This window comes from Copadichromis virginalis, linkage group LG10, assembly GCF_057382275.1.
Source record: "Copadichromis virginalis isolate Kocher_CV1m ecotype Utaka linkage group LG10, C_Virginalis_male_GT1.1, whole genome shotgun sequence".
In the NCBI taxonomy this organism is placed as follows: Eukaryota; Metazoa; Chordata; class Actinopteri; order Cichliformes; family Cichlidae; genus Copadichromis; species Copadichromis virginalis.
In genome coordinates this window covers 6,873,950-6,883,927 of record NC_140627.1, presented here as the reverse complement: position 1 = coordinate 6,883,927, position 9,978 = coordinate 6,873,950, and the positions used below count along the sequence as shown (strand labels likewise).

The window sequence follows — 9,978 nt, the reverse complement described above, 5'->3', positions numbered from 1 at the left end:
CAGACTACCTTCTTCCAGCGCTCCAAGGTCAAGTTTTGATGCTCACATGCAAAGGGACTGTGACTGACCTGTGACTTTGCAATCCCATACAAAGCAAGCTGTGGTGCACTGTGTTTGGACTCTTATATGAAACTCTTTTCTGCTATTTCTGTTATATTAGCTCTTTTTTTTTTTTTTTTTTTTTTAAATATTGTACCACATGGGCCAGCCTTTGTTCCCTGCGCCAATCAATGAGCATTGGGCGCCTATGTCCCTGTCACCGGTTTACTGGTAGCCCTTCCTTGGACCGCTTTTGGTTGGTACTCACCACTGCAAGATATTTTTTAAAACACAAGTGTAATTTGGTCTTGCATTCTTTTAGTTTCTTCTCCACATTCAATGGCTGATTTTGTTTTAGGTCCTTTGATATCAAATATTCTATTTGTAATTAAACAAGAATATGTCAAATATCTCTTTGTTGTGTATCATGGATAAAAAGAATTCACTTTTTTAGTAGGATTGGAATTCAATTTCCAATATTTTTGGAAGATTACATTGGCCTCCAGCAACACTGTGAGGAATGCTGGAGTTGTTTTTGATCAGGATATTTCCTTCAATGCACATATTACACAAATATGCAGGACTGCTTTCTTCCATTTCCACAATATCTCCAAAATTAGAAACATTCTGTCTCAAAGTAATGCTAAAAACTAGTTCATGGAACTGTTACTTCTGGGACTTCTGTAATTCATTATTATCAGTCAGATTATCAGATTATTATTTATCCTAAAACTCCCTGATCCAAAATGTTGCAGTAAGAATCACTGGCATTGGCACTTGCATGCTCACTCAGCCCCATTTATCTCAAAGACCTTATAGTACCCTATCAACCCAATAGAGCACTTCACTCTTCAGATTACCGGCTTACTTGGTAAATAGACTGATTCTTATATAGCACTTTTCTACTATCCTAGAGTATGCCAACTGCTTGTGACTTTACTTGTGGCATTTAAAAGTAGAATGGGAAGCAAAGCTTTCAGGCCTCTCTTCTGTGGAGCCAGTTTCCAATTTGGATTCAGGAGACAGACACTATCTCTACTTTTAAGATTAGGCTTAGTGGCGCAAAGGTCAGCACTTTGTGAAATAGTCCATCTGTCACAAGCAACCTTGCCAAAGTCACTTAAACCACTTTTCTTCCTCATTCTGAGGTTCGATTAGAACTTAAACAGGTTTTTTTCAACATTCCTAAATACACTAAGGTACTGTGACTTGATTGGTTGATTAGATATTTTTGGAGGATCTGCTAAACAGGTGTACCTAACGAAGCCCCAGTAACCCCCCTCTCACCTTTATCTGTACCATATATAACCAGTGTTGGGGAGTAACGGAATACATGTACCGCGGTTACGTATTTAAAATACAAAATATGAGTAACTGTATTCCGTTACAGTTACCGTTTAAAAAGGTGGTATTCAGAATACAGTTACTTTGTTGAAATAAATGGATTACACTGCGGTACTTTCCTGTTTAATATTGTCGCGGGTCAGGACTGTTTGGGTTTTGTTTGACAGCTACGTGCTGTTGTTCCAGGCGGCAGCGTTACGGTTGCCATGGTTACAGGGCGACGCTCTCTCTCTCTCTCTTTTGACTGTGTGTTTCCTGAGAGCCTTTTCGTTGTTGTTGTTGTTGTTGTGCTAAGCTAACAGGCTGAATGCTACAAGCATAGCTCTAAAGAATGTAGCATCATGGGCAGTGTAGTCCGTGTTGCAGGGAGAATGGACTGCCATACACGTTATGGGTCTGTGAGCGCGAGGAGGGAGAAAAAGGGGAGTGGAAAGGTACGAGTTGTCGTCGAGGAAAAACGGGAGCTGGAAGCATGTAAATATAATAATAACCACTGCAGCCAAGAAGAGTGCCTGACGAGCCCAGTTGTAAGTAAGCTATTAAGACTCGACTGTACACCGTGTTGGTGTTTTCCTCCGAAAACAATAAGTTCCGTTGGAGCAGTCTTTCAACGCCTCTCTCTGTCTCTCTCAAGAAAAGTTGACCCACACAACAAAGTAAAGCTATTTTTCGGCTGAGCCGACAGGGACCCCGCCGTATTAGTCAGAGGTCCCTTTACTACAGTTCGGAGTCGCGGACCTTCAGTAATAGTAATAAATCACACAGCAATAGTACATTCACGTTGTTGTAAAAAGCATGATAATATATTAAGTAATCCAAAGTATTCAGAATACGTTACTGTCATTGAGTAACGTAACGGAATACGTTACAGAATACATTTTGGGGCATGTATTCTGTATTCTGTAATGGAATACATTTTAAAAGTAACCCTCCCAACACTGTATATAACTGTAAACTGTATAACCGCTGCCATAGCTGGACTGGCCATCGGGCATACCGGGCATCTGCCCGGTGGGCTGATGGTGATTTTTCGTTTTTAATGGGCCGACGGTTACAATGAAAGGTGGTGGATTGGCCAAATGGTCATGATCGACTCTGGGCTGGACCAATTACAGCCGATGAGGTCGAACTTTAAAGTTCTGTATTTTGGTGTAAAGGAACGTCATTTGTCCCGAACTTCAGCAATTTTTTTTTATAAAAAAGACACAAAGCTGGAGTTATTCTGTGTCTTTACGCTGCATAGCTGCCTCTTCTTCTCTCATTCTCTCCCCCTCCATCTCCTGTTGCTACTTCAATCATGAAACTCATCAATGATCAGCTGATCGGCTTTGCTGTCCTAAGTCCGTCTCGTTTGTTTATCCCCCACTTTGCGCCAGAAAGACGAAACCAGCGGATGTCGCGCTAAACAACAGCAACACGTTTAAGCTTGATAAGCTGTTGTTATAATTTATTTGATATTACTTTCTAGTATCAGCTGATGTTTGCTGGAGCCACAGCCGTAAACTTTTCTTTCTTATTCTCATTTAAAATGTCTAGGTTTTAATAAATACAACCAAATCTTACAACCAAAGTGGTCATCTGATGTAAAATATATAAAAATTCATTATTGTATATAGTAAATATTAAGTCTAATATATGCCCTAATAAGCTATAGTACCATGTGTGCAGTCTGCAATTCTGTTGCAGAAAGATATTGAATCTATTTAATTACTGTAGAAAAATAACTGGTTTCTGTGCATTTGTTTTACCCTGGCAATACATTAAAGTCGATTACGTCGATTAAGCATCATGAGGCGGAGGGTGGGGGGGTGGTCCCCTATTTTTTTTACTGGGAGTTGGCAACCCTGCTAGTTAGGTATATGTAATTATTGATTAGGTTGTTTGATATTTCTGGTAAGTAAGTACCAGAATAGGGAGGATGGTGTAGGTTTAAGTTTATTAGATTGATACATATATACCAACAAGACAGTGTACATCACTGTCACAACAGCATTTGTTTTCATTCAAAGGCTTTATGGCTTTTCCTATAATACCTGGTGGGCCGTTCTCTAGTCAAAATGCCCAGGCTGATTTTTTTGTCCCAGTCAAGTCCTGACCGCTGCTATATGAACAAATACACACATTTTTCTCTGCAGGGCCCTATTTCAGGAAGCCGGTTTAGTGCAAACTTTGAGTAAGTATACCCTGAGTTAACGAAAACTCTGGGTTTTCGGTTTCACAAAGCGAGTTTAGATTAATTCTGAGTGAGTTACTATGACGACACACTCCGTGAAGCTAACCTGCCCCCTAGCAGGTTTACTTCAACTAACCCTGACGTTCTCTGCCTCTTTGTCGGAAACCTGACTGTAGGAAGTGTCAGACATGGCGTGCCCCTTCCTTGAAGAGCCAGTAGATGTTGAAGCCCAAATTCTCCGCAGAGCTCTCCGCCGGGAGAGAGTGATTAGAGCGCGTTTGGACATTTTATCATTTCCTGATGATTTCCTGTGTGAACGTTACCATTTTTCAGCACAATCTATCATTTATTTGAATAACATCCTCAGGCCTAATATTGCTCATGTGACACATCGCGGACATTCTCTCAGTTCTGTACATATTATTTGTATTGCACTTCGGTTTTTTGCAAACGGGAGCTTTCTGTATAATATTGGTGACGCTGAGCACGTTTCCAAGGCTACCGTCTGTCGGGCAGTCAGGAATGTTACAGTTGCACTGAAACGTCTCCTGTACTCGTTTGTGGTGTTCCCCGGTCATAGACCCACACGATTTATCAAAGAGGGATGCCACAAAATTGCAGGTATCAGGATGAACAAAACTTAATTCATGATGTGGTGATATTTGAACTACTACTTAAATTTTACATTTATTCTCACGGTTCCCAGGCGTGATTGGCTGTATAGATGGCACTCACATTCCAATCATTGCTCCTTCAGTAAATGAAGGAGACTATGTGAACAGGAAGTCTTTCCACAGCATTAATGTACAGGTACATAGTTCCCTGTAGCATTTCAAACTAACAAATTATTTCACTATAGTAATGGATGCTAATTTGTGTTCTCTGCACTGTGAAGATCATATGTGATGCTGCCAACATTATCACAAATGTGGAAGCCAACTGCTCAGCCTCTGTGAGTGGTGGTGGTGGAGGACCCCCACCTGTTTTTCGGGCCTCCGCTTTTTTTTCTGTTGGCTATAACGGGTCACATTTGAGCATACAGAGTAAGCAAATATGTACTTGTAATGTGCTCAGATAATTTCAATAAGTGCTTACAGAAAGAAAATTAATGTAGCCTCTAACTGCAATCGATTTACATCGGACAAACAGACCAAGCACTATGGCTCATAATACAATTACACCACCTGTTTGGACTATATTTTTATATTTCATTTTTACTTGCTGCCAGGAACGTTTGGGGCCTGTTGGGTTGCACCTGCGCTCACATCACGTCACAAAATAAAATGTATGAAATAAAAAATAAAATATAATAAAATATCGTGTTAAATGGGTGGAAATCCCTAGATCAATGTTTAAATTAACACTCACGCATTGACTCTGTCGGCTATGTTTTGCCATGCATGCTCCCTTTCTTTTGCAGCTGAGCCTGTGTTACTTTTTTTCCGCGGAATTTGCATGTTATCGGCATATGCTGCCATCAGAATTTCGGCCTCAAGCGCTGTAAAATACATTGACCGCGCCTTCTTTCCCTCCGTCTCCATGGTGACTCGCTTAATCTGTGCTCCACTAATCAGGGCTTTATGTATCCTCGTGCGCGCGCTTAACTTGGGGTTAAAGCAACTCCGCGTTGACTGAACTACTTGTTATCAGCCTTTCTGAAACCGAATATTCCGAGTTGGACAGTTCGGGGTTACTCAACCCTGAGTATCGTTTTTCACTCTGAGTTTTCTAAACCGGCTTCCTGAAATAGGGCCCAGAGGTCTGCCTCATGCCTGCTATAGCCAGGAAATGGAGAACCAGCGATTTGGTCATGTGACTCACGTGTCACATGACAACACCCCAGTCTGCAAATACTAACAAAATGGCAGCGTTCTTACAGTGGAGGAAATTTGTCTTCTTTGATAAGGATACGGTGAAGGACCCAGATGACAATGGGAAAAACTTTCTTCTCCCAAAAGGGATCTCGGCTTCTGACTCCGGTCGGGGTCATATCGTTCTCGGAGATATCCTTAAATGGCAACAGTTAGCTACGTTAGCTGATGTGATGCTAGCTTGCTGATAACTGACGCTAAATAACCCAGAATTCGTGACAGTAAAATTTTAATTCAGGTAATGTAGAGCATATCTTCGAGATAAGTAACTATTGTCTTTGCAGGTTATTGAAGCAGTAGGTTGTAGGCGGCGACAGAGCTAGGCTGGCTTCGTTTTCTGCGCCATATCAATCTACATGCAAATGTATACGTTATCGTTGGAGTTGAGGCTCGACTGCTTGTCTGAGACTGCACGAACCCTCGTGGACTTCTTTCCGTCTAAAGCTACATTTTACGTATTTCCCACTTAATCTTTAGCTTTACTGGGAACTTGTAGTTAGTCATCGTGTTTATTCCAGCAAGAAAAAGTAAGGGAAAAGCCGCGTAAAGTCCGTAAAAAATAGTGTACAACAGAAAGGGTTGACATGCACACCAGCACGTTAGATGCTAATCGAGCTTATTATAACCGCCTTGCACGGGTTTCCGATGGAGACCCACAGGGCTTTAGAAAATGATTAATACTGGCCTAGTATCCGCCTATATCCATTGTATCTACATAAATAATATATTTTTTAATATGCACCTTTTAAGACACACCTTGGAATGAAAATGTGTTTTAAGACTATCTTTTAAGATGAATAGATGTTAAATAAATGTTGGGAATGTGGTGCGGGAGACAGCTCCAAAGATTAGGGGCCACTCAACTGAGATGTTCAGAAAATCATGAAACTGCAAGACTGTGGAAAAAGTTCAATTAAGAAGCAGAATCTTAAAATTGATTCACTATTTTACATGATGCCAGTTGAATGACAGGAGTACACATGGTCTCTGAAAGTGTTTCTGGTAATGACATGATCACCAACATTTTGGAAGGTTTAAGGCAATAGAGGTGTCTGTGGTCAGCCAGAGAGGATGGATTTACTGTAACCAGAGCATAAACAAGAGCTGTAAGGGATGGGCTTAGCCAACTACATAAATGTAAATCTCCAGACGGTCTGATATAATTTTAACCTGGGAGGGAGGAAAGATTAGAGAATTTCAGCTAGGGCAGTGCGATATGACCAAAATCTCATATCCCGATATAAGACATCTATCATCCTGATAACGATATAAACCACAAAAATGTAACATTTTCTGTAATTCTGTGAATCTCGGGCAGCTCGACTTGCGTGAAGTGTTTCCAGCTGGGCGTTGTTTACCTGGAGGCGAGTTTTTTAACCTTTGTATGAAACTATACATTTTTAGACATAAGTTGTAACGGCCGCCATTTTTTGTGTAAGTATTTATTACACAGCCTGCTGCTGGGAAAAGCCTATTCTAACGTTTGAGTATAAGGTTTATTTTTTAGCACCTGACGGCTCTTTTTTTGCTTCTCATCCGTAAATACTCTGCATAGTCTTTCAAGTGATTCAGTTTATTTTGAAAAGTCTCAACAGGATCTTGAGCTTTATTGTGAAAGGTTTATGTGGAAAATAAACAAGCGGACACGCGATGGTTATACCGTCATTGTTGCTAACAATGCATAAAAACAGGCGCTTGTCCGTCCATAGTGTGGTTATATTAAATATAAGAGAAAGAGTGAACTTTAAGAAATTAATATAGCCACTACAGTGACCATCAAAACGATGACAAAATATAGCCGTAAACAGTTTATTTTGCCACGCCTGGAAACAAACCATAGCGTAAAATGAAACGATAGACGTTTTTATATTGTCATCCGATATATATCGTTATATCGAACAGCCCTAATTTCAGTACACATAGAGATTTTTGGTTTCTACTAGAAGAACATCTGTTTTAGTGAGAGAAAAAGTTGAGACAGCGGAACTCAATTGAATGGCCATGAAACTATGTCATTTCTATGTCATTGGCATAGAAATGAAATTGAGTAAAAATCTGACCAAAACATAAATAATAAAATGGTGATCTAAGAAAGACCCACGTGGAAAAAAACCACTGACAACTGGAGCAGCACAAGTATAGTTAAAATCATAAATGATCTTAAGTTTCTGTGGCTGAAAACGAGACTGCAATTGTTTAAACAGGTTAAACATTGTCTAGTAAGGTGATAGTAAGTTTTTCTTTTGAAAGAAAAGGTAGTTAAGGTGAAAGGGTCTGCACCAGGTTCCTCAAGTGTTGGAATTATCACAATTGTTTTAAGAGCGGAACAGTTAAATTAGACAAGAGTGAATAACGTCAGGAGAGGGGATAAACAGGACTTCCACTTGAGTTGAAGTGGGTTAAGATGACAGGCAGAAGGCCTAGATTTATTAATAAATTCAGGTATTTCCTCATCAGTCACAAGTATGAAACTACAAAGGAAAGGAGTATGACACTTTCACAATATAATATAACTTGTGAAATTACTTGGAACCAGGTCTTGATGAATAATATTAAAATAAAATATACTGTGCATATAGTATGTAAGCATATACATTTATGTAAGTATATTGAAAAGAGAAAAGGATGGGGTATTTTTTTTAATTAATTTTGCAGCAATTTTATAAACAGCTTTTTTGTATTTTAGAAATTGTTTTGTAAATATATTTATCCTTAACCTTTGTAGTGTTACATATGGAAGGTAAGATCTGGCTTTTGATGCGCTCCTTGCAGCTGATGTCTTTTCAGGCCTACAAGTTGCGAGTTACACATCTCTACCAGCTTAAGCAACACAGCATCCTTGTGTCAGTGGGTCAGGATGAACATGGAATAAACCCTGTAGTAAGTCTGATGTTTCCCAGAGAAGTCTCATTTTCAAAACACACATACAGAAACCACTGCTAAACTGAATAATTCTTATTTCTTAGGTAAAGGTCTGGAACCTGGACAAGAGGGACAGTGGAAATCCTCTCTGCACTAGGATATTTCCTGCAATTCCAGGCAACAAACCAACTGAAGTTTCTTGCCTCAGTGTGCACGAAAACCTGAACTTTATGGCAATTGGTAAGACTCGAAGAAAGGTTCTTTTGGTCTACTGACCCAGTCGTCATTCTGAAAGGTTATAGCAGATTCTGTGTTTCCTGGCAGGCTTCACGGATGGCAGTGTGGTTTTGACCAAAGGTGACATCACCAGAGATCGTCACAGTAAAACTCTGACTCTGCATGAGGGAGCTAGCCCTGTCACTGGCCTCGCCTTCCGCCAAGTAGCAAAAGTTACCCATCTGTTTGTTGCCACCCTGGAGAAAGTCTACGTAAGTCACCATGTGCTATACAGAAATGAGGACCATCCTGTGCAATATCTTTGAAATGTCAATTAATGGAAGTGACCTAACAGTCGCTACATTCCTTCAAAGTTGAACACTTTGGCATTTGCTATTCAGGGATCTAGACTAACTTTTAGCCACGGTTACTTAACAAAAGTTAAGTCGCACCCAAATTTTTCAACTGCACCGCTTAACACTGCAGTTTTACATGTTCACTTTTTTGTGGGGAAAATTGCTGTCCATATAGACAATATTCATTTGTAAATGATTAACTAACAATCTTGTCAGCACAACGTTCTTTATTTGGAGCACAGTTCTACAAGAAAGATAAGTTACTGAAAAAGTGCTTGTGCTTAAAGTGCCAAAAAAGTATTAGTACTAGTATTGTAGACAATGTTAAACTTAATCATCATCTCTGCCTCCTCTGATGAGCTGTTTGCTGATTCGATTCAATTTTGCCTCAGACATACAGAAATATTATAATTCTGATCATCTATCAGTACTGACACTGTGAGACTTCATCAGAGGTGTGAGCATCACAGCAGATGCTTTTGTGTCAAAATAATTGAGGATAAAACAGAAAAACATGAAGCAGAGTTTCCTGGCCTGGCTTTTTATATTATATAACCTTAAAAATATTCTGCAATTTTGCATAATTTTAAAAGTGTAGTTTCTTTAGTATTGAACAGCAGAAATTAGGCTCTCTTGTCCGAGGCTCATTTGAGTTATTAAAAACAAACAAAACAAAAACAAACAAACAAACAAAAAAAAAAAATATATATATAGCGGCCAACAGCGCTGTAAACAACGGTATGAATAATGCCGTTTTGCTTCGTGGTGGAAGCAAAATAGCAGAAGTTAGAGCGAATTAATGAAGACATTTTTCAAATGTGAAGCGTAGTTTGGATCTTCTTTTGCTGCTGGTTCAGTGAATTTTGGTTGGAGAGAGACAAAACCTGCAGCTCAGAATCTAGCGCAAAAAAGACATAAACACAAAGGGCGAACCCACCGACGCATCAGAATCAGTGAGCTCTTGGCTTTCAGCCCCAACGGCGTGTCCCTGTATGGGCCGTCGGGTGAGAAAGCCGAGTAAGAGAAAGCTGATGCGCCGGGTCCGTGCTCTGTGTTTACGTCTTTGTGTTTACCTGTTCTCATTTGCTGTTTGGTGGTTGTTGAAATAGTTTTGTGA

At 39.8% G+C, this 9,978-nt stretch overlaps 1 protein-coding gene across 2 annotated transcripts in view; it reads left to right on the top strand.

Moving 5' to 3' along the window:
- The first annotated feature begins 1,702 nt into the window (after nt 1-1,702).
- The window catches only part of vps11 (VPS11 core subunit of CORVET and HOPS complexes), a 28,049-nt gene continuing 19,773 nt past the window's right edge, over nt 1,703-9,978 (top strand). Inside the window, exons 1-4 of one of the 2 annotated variants that reach the window (XM_085469586.1) lie at nt 1,703-1,910; nt 8,200-8,307; nt 8,394-8,529; nt 8,614-8,777. In XM_085469586.1, the coding sequence (XP_085325712.1) occupies nt 1,725-1,910; nt 8,200-8,307; nt 8,394-8,529; nt 8,614-8,777 (594 nt within the window). In that variant the 5' untranslated portion in view covers nt 1,703-1,724. Of the gene's footprint in view, nt 1,911-3,906; nt 5,560-8,158; nt 8,308-8,393; nt 8,530-8,613; nt 8,778-9,978 lie in introns of those variants that run through there. The other variant, XM_085469587.1, reaches the window with a different exon arrangement.